General features: G+C 42.4%; 8 protein-coding genes across 9 annotated transcripts; 4 read left to right on the top strand and 4 right to left on the bottom strand.

Annotated features, from left to right (window-relative positions):
* The first annotated feature begins 579 nt into the window (after window positions 1–579).
* LOC132788694 (small ribosomal subunit protein uS17) lies at window positions 580–2,047 on the top strand. 2 transcript variants are annotated; one of them, XM_060796212.1, is made up of 4 exons: window positions 580–672; window positions 1,227–1,352; window positions 1,436–1,641; window positions 1,843–2,047. In XM_060796212.1, the coding sequence occupies exons 1-4, from the start codon at window positions 661–663 to the stop codon at window positions 1,964–1,966; spliced, it is 468 nt and encodes a 155-aa protein (XP_060652195.1). In that variant the 5' UTR covers window positions 580–660; the 3' UTR covers window positions 1,967–2,047. The 2 variants fall into 2 exon arrangements, with proteins under 2 accessions (XP_060652195.1, XP_060652196.1); XM_060796213.1 differs by lacking the exon at window positions 1,227–1,352 and adding an exon at window positions 934–1,056 and having other exon boundaries at window positions 646–672.
* Window positions 2,048–2,793: 746 nt separating this feature from the next.
* Window positions 2,794–9,378, top strand: LOC132788693 (proteasome-associated protein ECM29 homolog). The gene is given in 12 exon segments (XM_060796211.1): window positions 2,794–2,902; window positions 3,072–3,202; window positions 3,307–4,187; window positions 4,254–4,733; window positions 4,790–5,253; window positions 5,311–5,673; window positions 5,730–6,371; window positions 6,434–7,698; window positions 7,762–7,902; window positions 7,965–8,948; window positions 8,950–9,090; window positions 9,092–9,378. Coding segments are annotated over 12 exon segments (5,769 nt in total). The 5' UTR covers window positions 2,794–2,820; the 3' UTR covers window positions 9,287–9,378.
* Window positions 9,379–9,982: 604 nt separating this feature from the next.
* LOC132794441 (probable cytochrome P450 6t3) lies at window positions 9,983–14,065 on the bottom strand. Its single transcript, XM_060804898.1, has 3 exons — window positions 13,994–14,065; window positions 10,372–11,615; window positions 9,983–10,321 (listed from the first exon to the last, which is right to left on the bottom strand). Exons 2-3 carry the CDS (start codon window positions 11,608–11,610, stop codon window positions 10,040–10,042), a joined length of 1,521 nt encoding a protein of 506 aa, XP_060660881.1. The 5' UTR covers window positions 11,611–11,615; window positions 13,994–14,065; the 3' UTR covers window positions 9,983–10,039.
* LOC132794440 (probable cytochrome P450 6g2) lies at window positions 12,350–14,883 on the top strand. The gene is made up of 2 exons (XM_060804897.1): window positions 12,350–13,629; window positions 13,698–14,883. The coding sequence occupies exons 1-2, from the start codon at window positions 12,358–12,360 to the stop codon at window positions 13,983–13,985; spliced, it is 1,560 nt and encodes a 519-aa protein (XP_060660880.1). The 5' UTR covers window positions 12,350–12,357; the 3' UTR covers window positions 13,986–14,883.
* A 108-nt stretch (window positions 14,884–14,991) lies between these two features.
* On the bottom strand, window positions 14,992–17,139 carry LOC132794439 (cytochrome P450 6g1). Its single transcript, XM_060804896.1, has 4 exons — window positions 17,090–17,139; window positions 16,468–16,957; window positions 15,611–16,411; window positions 14,992–15,554 (listed from the first exon to the last, which is right to left on the bottom strand). Exons 2-4 carry the CDS (start codon window positions 16,930–16,932, stop codon window positions 15,246–15,248), a joined length of 1,575 nt encoding a protein of 524 aa, XP_060660879.1. The 5' UTR covers window positions 16,933–16,957; window positions 17,090–17,139; the 3' UTR covers window positions 14,992–15,245.
* A 468-nt stretch (window positions 17,140–17,607) lies between these two features.
* Window positions 17,608–19,926, bottom strand: LOC132794442 (probable methyltransferase-like protein 25). Its single transcript, XM_060804899.1, has 3 exons — window positions 19,531–19,926; window positions 19,270–19,476; window positions 17,608–18,666 (listed from the first exon to the last, which is right to left on the bottom strand). Exons 1-3 carry the CDS (start codon window positions 19,924–19,926, stop codon window positions 17,773–17,775), a joined length of 1,497 nt encoding a protein of 498 aa, XP_060660882.1. The 3' UTR covers window positions 17,608–17,772.
* Window positions 18,770–19,250, top strand: LOC132794445 (small nuclear ribonucleoprotein F). The gene has a single exon (XM_060804900.1). The coding sequence runs from the start codon at window positions 18,877–18,879 to the stop codon at window positions 19,141–19,143; it is 267 nt and encodes an 88-aa protein (XP_060660883.1). The 5' UTR covers window positions 18,770–18,876; the 3' UTR covers window positions 19,144–19,250.
* A 13-nt stretch (window positions 19,927–19,939) lies between the features above and the next one.
* Window positions 19,940–20,539, bottom strand: LOC132793301 (protein LTO1 homolog). Its single transcript, XM_060803111.1, has 2 exons — window positions 20,533–20,539; window positions 19,940–20,490 (listed from the first exon to the last, which is right to left on the bottom strand). Exons 1-2 carry the CDS (start codon window positions 20,537–20,539, stop codon window positions 19,940–19,942), a joined length of 558 nt encoding a protein of 185 aa, XP_060659094.1.
* Window positions 20,540–20,623: the final 84 nt, after the last annotated feature.

Genomic DNA, 20,623 nt, shown 5'->3' with positions numbered 1-20,623 from the left:
TTGTAGCGCTCTCTGGAGAATTTAGTGTGTCTCACAAAAAACTGCTAAAACAGCGTAAAAAGAACGCACAAAGACATTTTTCGAAAGCCACTTAAGTAGACACTCAAGTCAGTAGGATATGGCTACAAATCTTACCACTCAACAAAAATCAAAGTCAATGTCAGCAAGCCATAAGGTCAATAGCTGAACAAATATTGCAGTACCCGGATGACACCAAGGACAAAACATTTTTCAAATAAAAAAATAAAAAAAAATATATCTTAAAATGTACGAAATTTAAAAAGTGCGCGCTGTGTGACACTGTTGCATATGACATATCGATAACAAATAACTGCAGAGTTGTCACCTACACAATCCAAAAAAATAAATGCACTCTGTTGCTGATTAATCGATATTTTAAGAATTATTGTGGTTTTGGATACGGCTTTCTTTAGATTCTAATATTACAATTATTTTAATTTATGAACTATTACTTTTCGCAAATGAACCAATTATTTATGAAACGAACCATTCATTTATAATCGTAGAGTGCGTGTCACTGTTTTTGTTGGTGAACCACAAGTACTATTCAGATACCATAAAATACTTGACAAGTAACAAGTAATGAAATATCGCCCATCTCTAATTTAACGCGTGCTCTTTCTTTCCTCTTGCTCCAACATGGCTGATCAGGTAAGGCAGCAAAAATGTGTTCGAAATTAAATAAAATACAGCGTTAATTTGGCTGGTAAATGATAAAAGCAATGTAAACGGTGAAATTAAGTGGATTGTGAAACAAAATACACATTTTCCTGTACAGTGAGACCACTGCACAACATTCGTTGAGTGATACAAAATTTACGCTAAAGCAATCCGTATTCAACATAACCACACTTGTACGCATGCTGTGTACGCTGGTGTCTCACAATGAACACATTCGAAATTTTGTTTTAGCAAACCGAACGTGCATTTCGCAAACAACACGCTGTGCCAACAACGCGTCTTAAGCGCGCCAATGGCAAGAAGCAATCACGTTTACACCGTCGTATTGGTTTAGGCTTTAAAACGCCAGCCGAGGTAAGAGTCGCAGATCAAATGTAACTAATATTGCGTCCCCGTTTTCTTCCCTTTCATCCACAACCACCACCACAACAACAACAAACACAAACGAAACGCCTCCGTCTCCCATGCACGTTGTTTGTACCCGGCCCACGTAACTTGTCGAATGCAACGCTAACACGAAACAGAACGAACGCGCCTTCCAAAAGCAGTTCGGTGTTAACCTAAACCGTAAGGTGAAACCCGGCATCACCAAAAAGAAGGTGCTCCGCCGTTACCGTGATGTTGGTCTGGGTTTCAAAACCCCACGTGAGGTATGCATGCTCCTTTGTAGTCCCACCCGTTTGCCTTTAAAAGGATGTTTTTATAACTAATCTCCATTTCTTACACCCGACAGGCCATCGATGGCACCTACATTGACAAGAAGTGCCCATGGACCGGAGATGTCAGAATCCGTGGTCGCATCCTGACTGGCATTGTGCGCAAGGCCAAGATGCAGCGTACCATTGTCATCCGCCGTGATTATCTGCACTTTGTGCGCAAATACAGTCGTTTCGAGAAACGTCACCGCAACATGAGCGTCCACTGCTCGCCCGTCTTCAGGTATGTTCCACTCAGGCCATTAGAGAATTATTCGATACTATATGATGATAAAATCATGACGGTCTTCATAAAACAAATTGCTGAAGCAACTTGACTCTTTTTACATATACTGTAAAAATACTGACAAATTTAAACGATTGCCTTATTGTTTATTTTACAATGCAATGTCAACTTAACATGGATTATCTCTTTACTTTGCAGAGATGTTGAGCAAGGAGACATCGTCACCATTGGCGAGTGCCGTCCCCTCTCAAAGACCGTGCGTTTCAATGTTTTGAAAGTCAGCAAGGGTCAGGGCGCCAAGAAGAGCTTCAAGAAGTTTTAAGTGAGGACAACACCACAGCGGAAGAAAACAATATTTGTAGCATTATTCTTTTTGAATAAAACAAAAAAAATGTAAATTTAACTCCACCGCATATATTTTTTTCAAGTTTATTTCAGAATTTTCAGAACTGAACGAATTCTTATTACTACGAAAGGTTAGTATTCATTTATTTTTAATGTTGCTCTGTTAGCGTATTCTGATGATAAAATCATGACGGTCTTCATAAAACAAATTGCTGAAGAACCTTGACTCTTTTTTACTATATGTAAAAAAACTGAAATTTTTCAAAAGATTCGCACAAGTTTTTCTGATTTATTTCCTTTTACTAATTTATACAATTTTCATTTTGCTTTTCAGTTTTTAACCCGTTTTCGATGACACCGTAACTCCGAGACATGTGTTTACATATTTAAGTTGAATAAAATTCTTTAAAATTGAAAATTGTTTTGAAAGTTTTTTAATTTTGGGAAAATTCATTAGTTTAGAAATAAGTTTATTACAGGCATACGCAAGATGGTATTCCAAACAACTGATTGATAAGCATCTTCAGCTGCGATAAAAAACCTATCTGAACTCTCATCCCCTGCGTAGGCTCAAAAGAATCGAATTGCCATGAAAACTACCAAAAGACCTTTTCTATGTATTCCCAAAAATGTCAAACCACTTTAATCGGTAGAAATTTGATCATAATTTGCACCTTTCAACGTATTTTCACGCGCATCAAACTCTCAACTTCATTATTTTGGATTGGTGCCTTTAATATTTGAACTGCGCGCCCAGCATTGTTTATAAAGCATTGAGTGAATGACTTGCTATTAAATAGTCTGGCAACGCCAAGTGACTCAGCTGTTGCAATGCACTGGCAGCACTGTCAGACGCTAAACAAAAAACGAAAAATAAGCAAAATGGAAACAGCGGGACCTGGTGCAGAAATTGGTAAAAAATAAATACAATTGGTTATGCTAAATACAAAACACAAAAGAATCTGCAAGCTGACATTAAGAACAATTGCTTGGTGCAATAAGCAAGTCAATTTGTGGTTTAATTTGGCAAAAACAATTACTGAAACTTGCTCACAAACGTTTGCATTCTTTTTTTGCAACAGAGCTTCTCGAGCGTGTTTTGCTACGTCTGGGAAATGCGGACACCGATGAGAAGCTGGAGACAACTGTGGGCAAGTTTCTAACGCCCGTAATTCTCAAAATTAACTCGCCCGACAATGTGGTGCGCACAAAGGTGAATATATTAAATTGTCTAATCCAGTTGACGCAGTCTACATGACGATGCATAAATGATAAATAAAATAAAAAATGTATGTATGTATATTGCACTTTCATCAGGTTGTTGAAGTGCTGACACACATAAAGCGACGCGTAACATCGCGCGGTCAGGTGCAGATACCGGTAGAAGCGCTCCTGGATCAATATGCGGCTCCTGATAGCACCACATTCCTCAAGAACTTTGCCATCATCTTCATTAGCATGGGATTTCCTCGTTTGCCGTTGGAGACACAAGCAGCGCTTGCCGCAAAGATTGTGGGCTGCGAGAGTAAAATGGAGAATTATCAAGACAAGCTCTTTACGCTGTTGTTGCCTATCTTGAGTGACATGAAGATTCCCGATGATCCAGCACAACGAGCCGAGTTGCTCAAACTCAAGGATAAACCAGCGATTAGAGGCAGTTTCTTGTCCTTGTTGCAGGATGTCCTATTGTTGCCATACGGCATTACACAGGAGCAGGATTTACCACCCGGTCTCAGTCCATATAGTTTTAAGCGCGTCATTGCGAACAATTGGCGAGCCGAGGAACTGGAGAAGATCAAAAAGGGAATTGTGCGCTTCCTGTGTGCCAGTGTATTTAGTGATAACGAAATCTTTGTGCTCCTCGTCGTTGCATCTGCGGACACGCGCTTTAGTGTGGCGACGCCCGCCATCGCTGAGCTGAGCAAGCTTTGCACAATGCTGGACTTTAATAATCCAGCTGTGACCTCAGCTCTCTATACGCTCTTCATTGGCCAGCAGAATCCAATAACGGAGCGCCAAACGCGTCCATGTTGCGCCCGTGTGCGTCAGAAACTGTTGCAGTATCTGATTAAATGTCGTGGCAAGAGCATTAATGTAGGCAAGGGTCTCCAGGTGATATTTGATGGACTTTTTGGCACCAATACCAATCAAAAGTGCAAGGTGTTGGCGCTACAATTTGTGGAACTTGTGCTCAAAGAGTAAGTATAAATGAAAATGTAATATATATTCCCTGACTGCATTGCTGACCATTCACTTAATTTCAGTGGACCCCGCGAAGTGGTTTCTAAGGTTTCCAAGGTGATACTCACAGGCATCACAAAAGTTATTGGTCGTGACTCTGTGGAGCCCAATGATGTGCAGAATGCTGCGTATTCAGCTTTGGCACAGCACGCGCGTAGCTTCCCACAAGATGTCAGCCAGGACCTAAAGTTGGTATTGGGCTACTTCAATAATCTGGCGAATTGCGAGGCCAATCTGCATAGCTCGATACGCGAAGCACTAGTATCAATGGCTCCAGCGTTTGCGTGGAAAACAAAGACCAAATCCGATGCCATGGACGTGGATGGCGATCCATCGGAGGTGCATCTGGATGGACAACAGCATCTATTGCTGGCCATGCTGTTGGACAATGCCGAGTCGAAGATACAAATTGTGCAAAATGTGACCAGTGTCTTTCTAACCAGCTGCTATCCAGAATTCTATGCTCCTGCTCGTTACTTGCTGCTCCTCATCGCTGGCGAACGGTAAGAGTTTTGGTAGCCGAGAAAATGTTTTTAGATTAATAATCCTTAACTTGCAGAAATTCGTTGCGCGAGAATGTGACCACTTATTTGTACGGCACTTCGAAAAAAGATCATGTCAACTACAGCATGCTTACCTCTATTGATCAGACAGTTAAACACGACACCGAGTCCATTAGTGACTTTAATCATCTGTCGATGGAGCAGCGGCGTGTTGTGCTGCCCAGCTTCCCTGTGCTGATGGCCCATGTACACGACATGTCCAATAAGAGGCTGAAAAAGAGCACTTCATGCGTAGTAGTCGGTCGCACCAAACTACCCTACACTCTGGAAGTATACGAAGAGATACTTGACTATCTCCGCCTATGCTTGTGGTACTCGGCGGGTGTTGTGGCTGCTCCTGGCGATGAGAAATACACGCGCGAGCTTCGCAACTACATAAAGACTAACTATGACGAGGAAGAGACCAATGCACTTCATCAATATATGCAATTCGTGCAGCGTGGCGTCGAAGCTAAGCGAAGTAAGTTTTAAATTGGTGTTAGTACGAACCACATTTAATATTTGTTGCACTTCGCAGCGGAATCGAGTCTGCTTTGTCTTTATGATCTATTGAATGCTGCTCCCGAGCTATTTGCATCCAAGCAACTGCATCTGCTTGAACCATTGAGCAATTCACTGAAGGATGTCTCCGAAGTAATGCGGATTAATGTCGCCCAGGTCTATGGCATATTGTGGGCTTATGGAATGCAGGACGATAAGTTCGATCAGGAGGTGAAGGATTGCTTATCCAATCTGCCACAAAGAACCTTAGAGCACAAGCATGGTTGGCTCCTAGTGTTGGGACATGCTTTCAATCGCAAAATCGAACATTTAAACGAACAGAAAATTCGAAAAGATTATGGACAATGGACTGAATTTATTAACGCTGTGAAAGTTATTGGTAAGTGAATTACATAATTTCAAGAACAATGCCTAAAATTCTCCACAATTTTGTAGCAAAAATGCTTTGTGATACACGATGGCTTCTTGTATCCGCGGCTGTAAAGTGTACTTCGATGATTGGCAAGACGGTGGAGATACCGAATGTGCAGGTGGAAATCCAAGTACAGTGCAGCAACAACGATGACGATGACGACGAGGAGTTGGCCGAGTATAAGAGCATTGAGGCTTCCACCAAAATGATCATATTTGGCGTCGTCTTCCAGCTGCTGCGCAGCACCTCAGCCCGACAGAAGATTCGCGAGGAAGCGGCAAAGTGCTTGGGCTATTTGGCAATTGGCGATGGTGCACACTTTACTAAGCGCAATCTGGACAAATTCTTAACCTTGGCCAAGGTGCAAAAAGATGCGGCATTGAACATTGCCATCTCTGAGGCCATTGTTATTACTTTGTGTGGCTACGATGTGAATCGGGGACCACCGTCTGAGACTTTCCAGAATATACATTGCAGCGATGCGGACTTCGAACAGTTTCTGACTGCGTTAATACGCCTGGTCACCGAACCCAATCCTCAATCGCGGCAGGCCATTTCTGTATGGCTGTTGGCGGTGGTTAAACACTGCAGCAACCGACCCGCTGTGCTCGGCAAGAAACAACTGCTGCAATTTGCCTTTACCGAGCTGCTCTCTGACGACAGCGGTAAGTGGAGAAAATTCAACGTAGCTACGTTATTTATTATATATACTTGTTTGCATTTACAGAATTCGTACAGGACGTTGCTTCACGTGGCTTGGGCCTTGTATATGCGCTCTCAGATTCAAACAGCCAAACTGATCTAGCGAACTCTTTGCTCGATCAGCTCATCGGGGGAAAGCGACAAGTGAACCAAGTATCGGGCGACACAGAACTGTTTGCCGAAGGCATGCTAGGCAAGACACCAACGGGTGGCAATATTACCACCTATAAAGAACTGTGTTCCCTGGCATCAGATCTGAATCAACCGGACATGATATATCAGTTCATGCAGCTGGCCAACCATAATGCCGCATGGACCAGTAAATTGGGGGCTGCATTTGGGTTGAAGACACTCTCAGCGGAGTCGCGTCAGAAGATGCAGCCTTATCTGGGGAAAATTATACCGCGCCTTTATCGTTACAAATATGATCCCACGCCCAAGATACAGAACTCCATGATATCAATATGGGACACCATTGTCATTGACTCCAAGGAGATAACCGAGCAATACTATTGGGAAATCCTGCGAGAACTACTCGATAATTTAACATGCACCGAGTGGCGCGTGCGCATCGCATGTTGTCTGGCTGTTCGAGATCTGCTCAAGCGTCCAAATGGGCTGCGTCTTCGTACCGAAGAGCAACTGCCAATCGTTGCATCAACAGCTGTCACGAATAGTCCACGGCGTGTGACACCCGAGACCATGGAGGTGGATGAACTACCAGAACCAGAGCTAAGGGAACTTTGGTATCAGCTATTCCGTGTTATGGATGATATTCACGAAGGCACCCGCATGACCGCCCATGGAACAGCCGCCTTTCTCGGCAAGCTGTGTGTGTTGGCATCATCCTTGGAGCATGGCAAGTCGGGCACAGCTGTTGCTGCCTCAATTCTACCCTATTTATTGGAAGTAGGTGTGGGTCACAAGGTAGCCGACATTCGCAAAGTCAGCATTAAGACCATCTCAGATATGATTGACTCCTCTGGAGCCCTAATTGCCCCACATCTTGCCACGCTAATACCATGTCTTCTGCGAGCCACAGGCGAACTGGAAAACACAAAATTATCCTATGTATCTACTCGTCTGGGTGCTGATAATGAAGCACAAGAAGCCGTTGACAGCTTGCGTGCGGAGGCTGCCAAATCCCATCATACCATGGAGACTATCAACAAGTGTGTGCGCTTCATTGACTACCAAGTGCTAGAGCGAATGACACCCGAGTTGCTGGAACTGATTAAGACCAGCATTAATTTAGGCACCAAAATTGGTTGCGCACATTTTGTGTGCTTGGTAAGTGTGCAATCTTCTAGACAGTCTATTATCACACATTTAACGTCGTCGATACTCTTTCAGATCAGCATTCGATTGGGCAAAGAAATGACACCGTTGGTAGGAAAATATCTGGGTGCTTGTTTCAGCGGACTCAAGGATCGGAATATAACAGTCCGTAAATACAATGCCAGCGCTATTGGCCATCTCGTGGGTTTGGCCAAGGTAGGACCCTGTTAACTTGCTCTTGATATGCAATTAAACACATTTTCTATTTAAATTTTTAGGAGCAATCAATTAAAAATCTTTTTGGGAAACTGGATGATCTGTACATGGAACAACCAACCAATAGATCGATTCCGTTGACCATACAATCCATAAATAAACGTCACCATGAACTGGTTAAGGATTACATGGACTGCATGCTGCCGCTCATCTTCTTTGGCATGCATGAAGAGCAAACTGAGGAAAACAAGGCTAACATTGAACTTTGGAAGGATCTGTGGAATGACATTAGCCCCGGAGATGCTGGCATTCGTCTCAACTTGCATGTAATCATACCCAAGCTGGAATCGTCGCTGACTGACGCTAGCTGGTCGCGCAAGGCTCAGGCGGCCAATGTCATACAGAATATTGCCACACGCCTGAGCAGCTCATTAGAGGAGGCAGATCGAGTGCGCCTTATTAAACTTCTGCTCAGCGGTTTACAGGGTCGCACCTTTGAGGGCAAGGAGCGTCTGCTTCAAGCTCTGGCCGCACTCTGCAAGAATCTCGATCGCCAGCACGATATATGCGGCAACATAATTGAAGCCGCAATGCGCGAAGCACGTAAACAGGAACCACTCTATCGAACAATGGCATTGCCTGCGTTGGGAGATATTTTGGATGTGCTGGAGGCGGATCGTTTCGAAGAGGTGTATGATATGATCTGGTATCTATTGGAGAAAAAGGAGCTTCGTTCCGCTGATTCCGACGACGATGATGAGCCCAGCAGCAGCACAGCCAAAAAGGAATTGACCGCAGATGAAAGGAATAAGAAGGCTCAGACACTGAACAAGCTAAAAGAAGTAGTTTGGGAAACGCTAGGCAAATCGTGGCCAAAGCATGCCATTATAACACAACACAGATATCAGCTTTTCTTTGCTGAGAACTGCACCAGTATACTTAGCGAGAGCACACGTCCCGTTCAAGTCAGTCTCTTGGCCGCTCTCACCAAGTACGTGGAGCGTCTGTATATCTTCGAGGAAACAGCCAAGCTACCCGAGATGCCAGTTGAACGCAAAAAACCTGGAGAAGAAACCTAAAACAGATGCGCCACCGCCGCTGCAAACACGCGAGGCTATCGTTCAGAAGATCTGCAGTGATGTCCTAGCCGCTGTCACTCTTGCAGCTGGTGTACCCCATACAGGTCTCAAAAAAGGAAGCCCTCAACATTGTGTTGATGCTCATCAAACGTCTGAGCCCGAAACGAGATCAGACAACTCTTAACCTGCTTAAGCAAAACTTTGAAATGAATCTAACAAAGTTTCAACGCGACTCCGCACCCGAGGTTCGTTGTCGCATCAAGGATATCGAGGAAAAACTTAACAAGCTGGATCAAACCAATTAAGGAGGAATTATGTAGAAACTATTTTCGTCAACAAAAATTGTGCATCTGAATTGTAAATCCGAATAAATAACTAATATGAGGTTATATTTCAATCGCGCGCATTCATCCCAAATATTCATATTGTATTCCCAATACTTCAGATTGTACACTCTGGCTCTACATTTAAATTTCTCATTTAGGATCAGTTGGGAACGGTAGAAAATCACAAAGAACACTGATTAAACACCTAGGAGCTAGGGTATTATAACATTGAGACATAATATACAATGTTTATATGCATATTTTATATCGAAATTGGAATTGAAATGCAATTAAATTTTAATATTTATATTTTGTAATAACTTGCTTATTTTATATATAAAATTATTGACGACAAATTTAGCTGCACATTATAAATTAAAGAAAGTTATTTGAAAACAGTTTCCTTTCCATTTTGATAATTTAAAGTACCTTTTGATATTACGCTATATTCTTTCACTCGTATGACACTCTAGATACATACTGAGCCTAGTATCTTACATTGAACTCCAGTCGATTGTATCACTTCGAATTGTATTTATAATAATTGAGTTATTAAGCTTTTATATTGTGTAAGTAGCTACTATTTACTATCGTAATACTTTAGCCTTGCATGTCTGGTAATTTCGCAAACTTTCGATTTTCATAGCTGAAATGTGAAGTTAGACATGACTGTAAAAAGTTTGTAAATAGTTTATTTATAACGTAATATAGTGTAACGTAAATATAGTGTATTTAGCAAGGATCTCTACAGAATCGTAAGTATATCTCGTCCATGGACTCCAGCATAAATGTTTTCGGATTAAAGCGAATGCTGGGCACAGTTTTCTCACAGATCTCCACACGATGCAATCTTAAAATTTGGGCAACACCCAACTTAAGTTGCAACATACCGAGACGACTTCCAATGCAGCCATGTGGACCAGCTCCAAAGGGAATATACGTCATGGGCACAATGCTCTTTAGCCGCTCCGGGGCAAATCGGTCTGGATCGAAATGCAGAGGATTGGGCCAGTACTGCAATTGAAAAAGTTCCAGTTAGGATTAGAAATATATTTAAGACTTACCTTGGCATCGCGGTGCAACCCTAATATGGAGATATAAGCTGGCATGCCTGCGGGTATCACAAAGTCCACATGTGGTTGCAGGGAGAATCCTTCACTTTGGTTTGTCGTGCACTCACGATTGATAAAGGCGGCGGCGGGATACAGACGCAATGCCTCCAGGCAAATCATCTTCAAGTACGGCAATGAAACTGCCATTTCATAGCTTAACTTTGAGTGGGAAGCTTCGCGAAAGGCCTTGCCCAACTCTTCTCTTAGCCGCTGCTGCAATAGCGGCTGCTTGGCCAGTTCATAGAGAGTGAATCCCAGCAGTGCGGAGGATGTCTCAAATCCTGCTAGCAAAATAATTCCAGCCTGGGAAGCAATGAAATCAGCGTGCTGAACATAATGATTGTGGGGTCGATTAAGTTGCAGTTGCTTTAACAGATGGATAAGATCACCTTGATGGTGATCAGAGTGCCGAGACACCAGTTGCCTCATGAACTTCGAATACTGCTTGGAAAACACCTTAGCACGCCAATGTGCTGCCCAGTGGGGCAGAAAGAAGATGCTCATAAAATGCAGCACCTTCATCAAGCTGGGCTTAAAGAGTTTCTTTGCCTCTTGTCGCAGTGGAGAATAACCATACCGCAGTCCACCCACATCTGAGCTGTAGAAGAGCTTACCCGTTACATCTGTTGTATATAGTTGGCACATTTCGCCAAGCGGGAGCACACGCTGCGTTTCTGCTCCCATTTTCCGCTGGAGATGTTGCTCCAGATCTTGTAACACTTGTTGTAACAGTGGATACATGTGACTCTTCATCCGACCGCTGGTAAACAGTTGGGACATGCACTGACGACTCTCCCGCCAATGATGGTACTTGGCCAAAGGGAGAGTGAGTGATCCCATCACATCATTAACAGCATCAGCGGCTTCATAGCGATTCAAGAAGCTATCGAATTGTTTGATCAGCACAAGGTGTATTAGCTTTGGATCCCTTAGAATGAGTGCGGGCGTCTGAAAGATAAAGAAACCAGCGCACTTCTCCTTCCTAATACGCTCATTGGCATAAATATTTTCGAAGAGATCTCCAAAGGATATGCGGAGAAACAGCAGCTTCTTCAAATGCCCTAAAGGCGTCCAGAAGGAGACCGGCAAATAGGGCAAATTGTGCCGTCGAAAGTAGCGATAAGAGCGCTGCAAGCGTAGATAGCTGATGAGCGCAATAAGAACCAGCAGATACATCCATAAAGGTAGCATGACAACTGTGAATAAATAAGTATAGCTTTGTATATAAGTAATACGAAAGTAAGGACACAATATGCAATACATTGCATCATTCAATGCTCCTAAAATTGTTGAATATAATCTATTATCATAATCGGATACGTAGATCCATTCAGTAGCAGTAAACTTTTGCAAAACTCAATACCTAGAATAAGGCAACTCAGAAATAATGATAGCTTACTTCACATACATATGTACATACTTTCGTGGTATCAAAAATTATAATGTTGTATTGCTATAGCAGATCACTACTTTATATTATTACTGGCTTCAGCTGAATTTTGCTATATTTAAAACATAAGTTTACTAAAATACATGGTCATATATTAATAATGTCGTCGATATGTACGTCATATTCTGAATAGACATCTTGTATGTTGAGTACTTACAGTACTGAACATATGCATACATACATACATATGTATGTATTTGCATTTGTTTTGTGTTTTAGCACTTTTTTATATAAACTTATTTACATTTTTGGACATTTACATCACTATAATGCTTTCTACATTAAACACAGCCCCAACTTAACCTCACTTCTCTTATATTCTTAAATGAGCGAGGTAACAAAAGCACCACCATTCAGTCACAAAAGAGAAGTGACCCCTGGATGATCCCTGATCGAAATCTCTCATTTGAGAGTCTCAACTTCAGTTCTAACCCACAAAGTGATCGATTAGTTGGAGACAGTTGTTCAAGATCCGTGAAACTGTAGAGATGTCGCTCGGAATGCTGCTTTTGCTGTTTGTTGTCCTGCTGGCATTAATTTATGTCCTGTTGAGACAACACTATTCCTATTGGCGACGTCGTGGCGTGCCGGAGCTGCGTCCTTGCATGCTGCTGGGGAATCTTGGCGGGATACTGAGTATGCGGAGTAGTCCGGCCGACTTCATTTGTGATCTCTATAATCATCCGGATGCGCAGGGTAAGCCATTTGTGGGCATACATGTGTTCCACAAGCCGGCGCTGCTGTTGCGGGATCCGGAATTGATTAAACGCATTATGATCAAGGATTTTCCAAAGTTCTCTGATCGGTACTCAAATTCCGACTATAAAGGTGATCCGCTTGGTTCACAGAACATATTCTTCTTGAAGAATCCAGCATGGAAGGAGGTGCGTCTGAAGCTGTCGCCGTTCTTCACCAGCAACCGATTGAAAAACATGCTTCCACTGATCGATGAAGTTGGCTGCAACCTGGATGCATATCTGCGACAACAGCCGCTGCACAATGAGCGCATGCGATGCTTCGATCTGGAGGCCAAGGAGCTGTGTGCTCTGTTCACCACAGATGTGATTGCGACGGTGGCATACGGAGTGCAGGCCAATAGCTTCACACAGCCCAATAGCGAGTTTCGTCGTCATGGTCGCGCAGTTTTTCAGTTCAGCTTAAAGCGTGCCGCGGAGTTTACTTTGGTATTCTTTATGCCACAAATGGTGCCTCATCTGGGCTTTAAGGTGGTGCCAGCCGAGGCCACCAAGTTCCTGCGCAACACCATCAATTATGTAATGGCCGAAAGGGAGAGATCGAATCAAACCCGCAACGATCTGATCGACCTACTCATTGATTTTAAGAGAAGCACACAAAAAGCCAAAGCAGATGGCAGGTCGGATCAATTTGTGTTCGAGGGCGATATCCTGGTTGCCCAAGCAGTACTCTTCTTTACCGCCGGCTTCGAGTCCTCCTCATCCACGATGTCCTTTGCTATGTACGAGTTGGCCCGCAATCCGGAGGTGCAGCAGCGTTTGCGTCAAGAGATAAAGGACGCCTTAATTGCAAGTGGTGGACGCATCACCCAGCAGCTGATTGAGTCCTTAGAATACATGCACATGATACTGCAGGAAGTGCTGCGCATGTATCCACCATTACCGTTCCTAGATCGCGAGTGCACCCTGGACCCAGGCTACCCACTGTCGCCATTCCACGAGTTCAATGTGCCCAAAGGCATGCCCATCTATATTCCTGCCTATGCTCTGCACATGGATCCTCAGGTAAGATATCAATCCACCACTTCTCTTCTTGTACTCGTTATCCTATATTTCCCCTTCTCCTTTTTCAGTACTTTCCCCAGCCTCGTCAATTCAAACCGGAACGTTTCTCCCCCGAAAACCGCAAACTTATTAACCCCTACATCTACATGCCCTTCGGCTTGGGACCTCATGGCTGTATTGGTGAGCGTTTTGGCTTTCTGCAGGCTAAGGTGGGTCTAGTCTACATGCTGCGCAATCATCTGGTGACCACATCAGAGCGCACTCAGCGACGCATGAAACTCGATCCCAAAGCTATCATTACTCAGGCTAAAGGCGGCTTACATGTACGACTTGTACGTGATTCCCTAGGAGTCTAGCAACTTACTTGGACTTGGACTTGAACTCGACGTAGCTCTAGAGGATTGTTTTTGTACAAATTTTACCAGTCAGCGATTCACTTGTAACTGACTTGGAAACTCGCGTGAGATGTCAATTTAAATTATTTTTGCTACCAGAATTTGCGTTGACATCTTTAGAAATACATTGTGATCGAAGATTCGCGTGTGGCTTGATCGAAGCACTGCAATGCGGTATACACATACATATATGTATACTACTATATACAAAACAACTCCACTTAGCTTGACTTTAGAGCCTAACTAAATGCTATATGCCAATTATAACTGGGCTCTTTTAAAGTAAAAACAATTCAATTGACCGCCAAATAAATGCACAATATTTTGAACTAGTTGCAAATCATCATTGGTATCTCTAGAATTCTGCTCTTAGAAATACTCCAGACACTGAGTTTATATTTTGCCTTTAAATATTTTATTTCGAATACTAAGTTCAAGTCTTAATTATATTCAATTAGGTTTCACAATCGATATAATTTTTTATTATTTTATTTAAATATTTCAATGACCATTGCTTGAAGTGGATAATTAGGATAGGGTATTAGGATTGGTATTAGGATAGACAATCGCTTATATTGAGAATGAAAGAGTTAATATTTTCGGGAACGGCGTCAAAACAATTGTTGAGATCTGGCAGTTAATACAAATGGTCATCTGATAATACTTAGCAGCCACCTCATTGTTAAAACAGAACAGGAATTGGACAATGTAATACAAATAATAGTTGCTTTCATAATAAGTAGTTCAATTATCATTTTGCTTAATAGCAAATCGATCTTTCATTTACATATATGCCACTTCGAAAACACTTCAAGTCACGCGATCAAATTTCGAAAATGATCCGATTCTATAATGTTCAATCACATCACTTGTCGCAGCAATTTGATGATGAGACAAAGGCATTCCCGGGCTACAGATTAAAAAGCACTTAATCATGTAATATATAAAACGGTTTTAATCGTGTGCAAGCTCTACTTAAATAGTTGTTTACATTATTCTTATATAATAAAATAATCGAAATTGAACATCGACGTCAACTGACAAGTCGAAAAGACCAACAATTGCATTCTATTCAATCTTCACTCAATTGTTCTTGGATTTAATGTCTACTACAAGAAACTACTGCTCAAATATTTGACAGATTTTGGTTTTAAAGATTTTATATTGCACCATTCATTAGAGTTATAAAAATATGTTGAATGTACTTATTAACGAAACGAATCATATAAAATTCTTAGTACTATCATCGTAGAGCTTATCGTTAACAATTTCAAGGTAAAGTCCCTTCTTTAGTTGGAGAACAAAAGTATTCGGATCAAATTCAATATCCTCTACGGTTTCGGAGCAGGTGCGTACGTAGTGATTCTTAAGAAAGTGAACCAAGCCCAGCTTAGCTTGCAGCAGCCCGATTCGACTGCCAATGCAATTGTGTGGTCCCAAGCCAAATGGCTGATAAGCCATTGCGTTAATTGTCTTGCGATTTTCAGGCGAAAAGCGTTCCGGGTCAAACTCATTCGGATTTCGCCAGTACTGTAAATAACGTAATCAATTAGATTTGATTATTGTAATAATATAGTCTAACTCACTTTAGGGTCACGCTGTAAACCATAGACGGGTATAAAGACTGGTATGCCAGCCTCCAGTGTGTAGTCGTAGTAAGGCTTCAGGGATAGATCCGGAGTACCCTTAATGCTCATATATTCACGATCGAGAAAAGGCAGCACAGGATACATACGAAGTACCTCATCCACCACCATGCCAAGATATTCCAACGAGGTGATTGTCTCGTAGGTTAGTTTTCCGCCATCCTTCTGCAGTGCTTCATGGATTTCGTTTCTCAGACGCTTCTGCAACTCCGGCTGTTTGGCCAGCTCCATCAGACCAAACGACATGGCCGACGAGGATGTCTCAAAGCCGGCGGTAACGAAGACACCTGCCTGAGCAACCAGAAAGTCCTTCTTTCTGGCTAAATGTGGTTTCGTGGGATCCTCGGCAGCCTCCTTTCGTAAACCAACCAATACATCAATGAGATCATTTCGTATAGTCGCTGTGCGCTCCCGTTCCTCCATCACATGATTGATGGTGTTTCGTATAAAGTCGGAATATTCTCGTGTGAAGAACCTGATGCGAAACAACGAAACCAGCTTCGGTAGAAAGAAAGCCACAAAGAAGTCCTTGCTGCGCAAAAGCGTCGCCGTGAGGACTTTGCGCCCCTGCTCATAAAACTCCCCCTTTGGATTTTGCAAGCTATCAGCATTTACCCCAAACGCAATGGCAGATATAGAGTCCATTGTAAACCTAGAGCAAATATCCTTCAAATCCGAAATGTATTTTTTAGTCTGGCCCGGATTATGTCTTGCCAAATGTGACTCCAAGTCGGCAGCTATCTATAAAAACAGCATTTAGCAAGCGAAATTATGCAGCGATCCATGGACTCACTTACCTCCTGCATGAGAGGATACATTGCTTTTAATTTTCCACTGGTAAAGACGGGCGTCAGTTTAGTGCGAATTTCCTTCCATTCCGGATTGCGCACAAAGAATAGATTTTGTGAACCAAGCGTGTCACCATGTGGATCAGAACGACCGTATCGGTTAGAGAAACGATTAAAGTCTTTAATTAACGCAGATTTAATTAGTTCGGGTTCCCTTAATACCAATGCCGGCTGATTTATCACATAGATGCCAACGGCAGCTTCATCCTTCATCCGCGGATCATTGTATATTTCTGAGATGTGCAAGCCAAAGGAGCTCTTCTGCTTAAACACTGTAAGGGTATTACCCAAAATCGGGGTAGGCTCTATATAAGGCACTCCGTTACGCTTCCAATAGCAGTGTCTTTGCTGAAACCACATGTAGATAGCGCTCAAGGCGCCCACAATCGCAACAAGTATTGCTGTTAAGATCATGTTAAAGGCTGCGTAAGATTGTGGCCTAGAATTTCACTGATAGTTTTTTAAGTTTCTAGGTTGGTCAACATTCTTTTGTTATAAGTTGAATCCAAAGATCAGTTTGTTTAATTCACTTTTTATATGTATTCATTAATGAAAATGTAATATAACTGACCTAATTTTACGCGCGAACTTATGAATGACCGACAATTTCCGCTTCTCGCACAACACTCATTTAATTGTGACTGAGCGGAGGCTCTTATAGGCCTGAACTGCTTTACAACTGATATGTAAAAAAACAAGATTATTTGAAAAGCTTACATGAATAGGGGATACGGAACAGATTATGTGAGATAACAACTTAGATTTCAGTTATTAAAAATATAAAAAGGTATAGGTGGCGGACTTACACTTTATTTACTAACAATAAAATTAATTATATTTCAAATACAATGTACACAATGTAACACTGCAAAAAAATTTGTTAAATGATCTGAGAACAGCAAGATGTTCAGAATTTGAAAATACTAACTTTAATAATCGTTATAACAAATACGTATTCATGATTTAGAATTCAACTCTACGGTACAATGTGCACCTAGAGCAACGGTGTAATTAATAATCTATAGAAAAAACACTTAATTAAAGTTAAAAGAGAAAAAGTTTCTTGAAAAAATGAAATGTTTATTTATTTTAAAAAAATATACATATAATTGCATTCCACAGTATATTTTAGACGAGTGTTTTGAATTTTTGTTTTGAAAGTGTTATGACTATTTAATTGCGTAAAATGTATTTACATGGAGATTAGTAATCAGTAAAGTGACAATTGTAATCTAGATTCTACTAACGCGTTGATTATTGCTTGATAGCAACAATAGCATAGTGTCGAGGTGATATAACTGCATCAAACAAATCAATCAAATAGCTGTGCTCGTAGCCTAGCTCCTTTAGATACAAAAGTCGATCCAAAAGTATAACACTCTCCAGAACCGGAGCAAAAGACATCCGAATCAGATAGAACAGCTCCAGATATTGACGATCTTGTTCGTGATCCTTCAGCAATGCTTGCAATTCCGCTTCCTCCACAGCTGCCAACCAAGGTGCATTGAGCTTCTTGGCGCACTTTTGCACATATTCGGAGAATGAGCCGAATTTTCGTACCTTACCCACCTGCAATTCGTTCTTCAATTGCGGTGCATGACGACATACTAGTAATTCAAGTAGTGCGCGATAATAGAGCGTTATATTTGGCAATTCCTTGGCAGCAAGTGTACGTTCAATTGATTGAGCAGCAAGCATCCGTGCATTGCGACCCAAGCGTAATTGTTTCTGCTGAAGATAGCGACTTAGTGGAAAGCCATATTCCGTTTGCTGCTCCATCACTACTTTGTTGCCAAAGAACTCCTGGTGTGAGTAGCGTTCCCGCAACAAATGATAGCAGCAGCCGATATTACACAATATACGACAAGAGTTCTGAGCATGAAATACTTGCAAGCAGGTTGTTGCCAGATTTCCGCAAGTGTGAAGGCCTGTCAAACATATTCCATTGGAGTGCTGTTCGAAATGTTGAGTCACTAAATCATCCAGGTTTATGTCTGTGGTTATGAACCGAGCTGTGGTTTTGTAATTTTCCATTGAGGAATGTGAAACTGAATTAGTTTCACGTTGAGCCGCTTTTTTGCCTCGACGTGGTGGTATTATGCCTTGGCTCTGTAGCTCTGCACGTTCAGTTAGTCCATTCCAAGCGCGCTGATTCAAAATTAAAAACAAGTGTTGGTTAAGTCTTTAAAAAATTGCGTATTTTCTAATACTAAATACGAACAACCCTGTATTACAGCTGCGTGTCGCTCTTCTTCTTACTTCTGCTTGCCCGACTCGCAAAACGTTTTAGCCGGCAAAAAAACATAAAACTTGCATTTCTTTCCAATCCCTTGCAACAAATATAAAAAAACACACAAGATGTCGGCTGGCATGCCAATTAATCCAAAACCCTTCCTAAATGGACTCACTGGCAAACCGGTGCTCGTGAAACTAAAGTGGGGACAAGAATATAAGGGCTTCCTGGTGTCAGTGGATGGATACATGAACATGCAGCTGGCGAACACGGAAGAAGTGATCGAAGGATCGGTGACTGGAAATCTGGGTGAAGTACTGATACGCTGCAACAATGTGCTTTACATCAAAGGCATGGAGGATGACGACGAAGAGGGCGAGATGCGCGACTAACAACAACAAAGCAACAATGGGCGCCATTCTCAGTACAAGACGTCGACACAAAACTTAGTAACATTAAGATTCGAAAGTAATAAAATAAATATGTATTTATTTTATAGAAAATTCCCTCCAACTTACCTGCAACTTGCGATTGCGTGTCAAAGCATTTTCAGTATTTGACTCGTTTGAATCAATACCAAGCACTCGATGCCCATATTGCAGCGCCAATCTAGACGAGAGGTAACCCTTGCCATCACCAGCGTCTACAATGCAACAACTCGCTTTCTGCGCTGGCTGCGACACGCTCTGAACTAGTTTATCCACCAGCGCCGCAGTCTGCTCCACCTGGTAATGAACATAAAATTAGATTGAGCAATCAGAAATCAATTGGAAACCTACCTCATGACACTTCTTGGCGCTCATAAATTCCTTAATACTCAGTTGTGTCTCCATGGCTACCGACAACTCTTGTTCCAATTTTTCTACGCTGGTCAGCACTGCATTTTCACAGCCTTCCAAGCGGAAACGCTTGCACTCCGCAAGGAAGTTCGCAAAAGCTGGAAATTGCAGATTGTCACGTTCAGAATGCCAAAATTGTTGTTCTATAATTTGGTTTATTTCTTTGGCTGTGGAAGTCTCCAATCTGAGGGCTTCAGGCACGAAGTGCGTCCAGTGGTTGTCAGTTAAGTAGTTGACCATGTGGCAATTGACAAAATCCCAATGCGGCTCCAGATAGCTCAACAATCTTTCGAGAGCACTCTTCACCTCCCTCTCGCCTACAACACGGCTTTCCATTTTGCGTCGAGCACTAAAAACTGAGATCCTTGCGCTCAGCCCCCGTTGGCAGCTCCTGAGTACTGCGGCCTTTCTTTGTGCCAAGCAACGCTGTAAGCCGTCGATGCGTGTTGCGTATGAGCTCCACCGAGCCAATGATGTCTGCCTCGGGATCGTTGTTGCGGGGAAACTGGTCGATTAGCGTACGTAATTGCTGCAGCGTACGCTGCACCTTCTCTGTATGCTCCAGTTGGTGTTGAGCCACCACTTGTCCGTAAATGCCACCCAATTCCTCGCCTAGTTGCACGCCCTGGGCATAGCCCAGCTGGTAGCCCTCCTGATTGCCCTGAGTAGAGCCGTCTCTGATACCCTCCTCGTAACCTAAACGTGCGTGTGTCTCCTCAGTCAGTAAGATATCATCAAAAAGATCGTTTATATCGTCCGATGCCATGGAGATTGTTGCAATGTGCCGACAGTGTGACCACAACTTCAAAGTATACCGCACACCTCCACAAGTGTTTATTGTGTGGCCACTTCTTTTTTTACTGTAGAGATAATCGAAATCGGACTTTCGATAACGTACGCCTTAGAAATTCAAAACTTGGCATGCCAATTTCCCATTCAGACCGTTCATGATCTGATTGAGGTTACTTTGGATATCAACATCGCTAATCGAGAGCTCTATGTATGTATAAACACATACAACAATTTTCTTTTA

Source organism: Drosophila nasuta, chromosome 3 (assembly GCF_023558535.2).
Source record: "Drosophila nasuta strain 15112-1781.00 chromosome 3, ASM2355853v1, whole genome shotgun sequence".
NCBI lineage: Eukaryota > Metazoa > Arthropoda > Insecta > Diptera > Drosophilidae > Drosophila > Drosophila nasuta.
The sequence above is the reverse complement of the archived record's forward strand: the minus strand, read 5'-3'. Positions and strand labels throughout refer to the sequence as shown.

What these genes read in the sequence shown, in the direction of transcription:
- LOC132794442 (XM_060804899.1), bottom strand. Translation starts at nt 19,926, where the DNA reads ATGGAAAGCCGTGTTGTAGGCGAGAGGGAGGTGAAGAGTGCTCTCGAA. An exon ending in GCGCCAAGAAGTGTCATGAG is followed by an intron (nt 19,477 to 19,530) that starts GTAGGTTTCCAA and finishes GTTCATTACCAG; the next exon opens with GTGGAGCAGACTGCGGCGCT. An exon ending in CACGCAATCGCAAGTTGCAG is followed by an intron (nt 18,667 to 19,269) that starts GTAAGTTGGAGG and finishes ATTTTGAATCAG; the next exon opens with CGCGCTTGGAATGGACTAAC.
- LOC132794440 (XM_060804897.1), top strand. Translation starts at nt 12,358, where the DNA reads ATGTCGCTCGGAATGCTGCTTTTGCTGTTTGTTGTCCTGCTGGCATTA. An exon ending in CTCTGCACATGGATCCTCAG is followed by an intron (nt 13,630 to 13,697) that starts GTAAGATATCAA and finishes CTCCTTTTTCAG; the next exon opens with TACTTTCCCCAGCCTCGTCA.
- LOC132794441 (XM_060804898.1), bottom strand. Translation starts at nt 11,610, where the DNA reads ATGCTACCTTTATGGATGTATCTGCTGGTTCTTATTGCGCTCATCAGC. An exon ending in GGTTGCACCGCGATGCCAAG is followed by an intron (nt 10,322 to 10,371) that starts GTAAGTCTTAAA and finishes TTTCAATTGCAG; the next exon opens with TACTGGCCCAATCCTCTGCA.
- LOC132794439 (XM_060804896.1), bottom strand. Translation starts at nt 16,932, where the DNA reads ATGATCTTAACAGCAATACTTGTTGCGATTGTGGGCGCCTTGAGCGCT. An exon ending in TGTATCCTCTCATGCAGGAG is followed by an intron (nt 16,412 to 16,467) that starts GTAAGTGAGTCC and finishes CTGTTTTTATAG; the next exon opens with ATAGCTGCCGACTTGGAGTC. An exon ending in GTTTACAGCGTGACCCTAAA is followed by an intron (nt 15,555 to 15,610) that starts GTGAGTTAGACT and finishes CGTTATTTACAG; the next exon opens with TACTGGCGAAATCCGAATGA.
- LOC132788694 (XM_060796212.1), top strand. An exon ending in GTTTCAAAACCCCACGTGAG is followed by an intron (nt 1,353 to 1,435) that starts GTATGCATGCTC and finishes TACACCCGACAG; the next exon opens with GCCATCGATGGCACCTACAT. An exon ending in CACTGCTCGCCCGTCTTCAG is followed by an intron (nt 1,642 to 1,842) that starts GTATGTTCCACT and finishes TTTACTTTGCAG; the next exon opens with AGATGTTGAGCAAGGAGACA.
- LOC132794445 (XM_060804900.1), top strand. Translation starts at nt 18,877, where the DNA reads ATGTCGGCTGGCATGCCAATTAATCCAAAACCCTTCCTAAATGGACTC.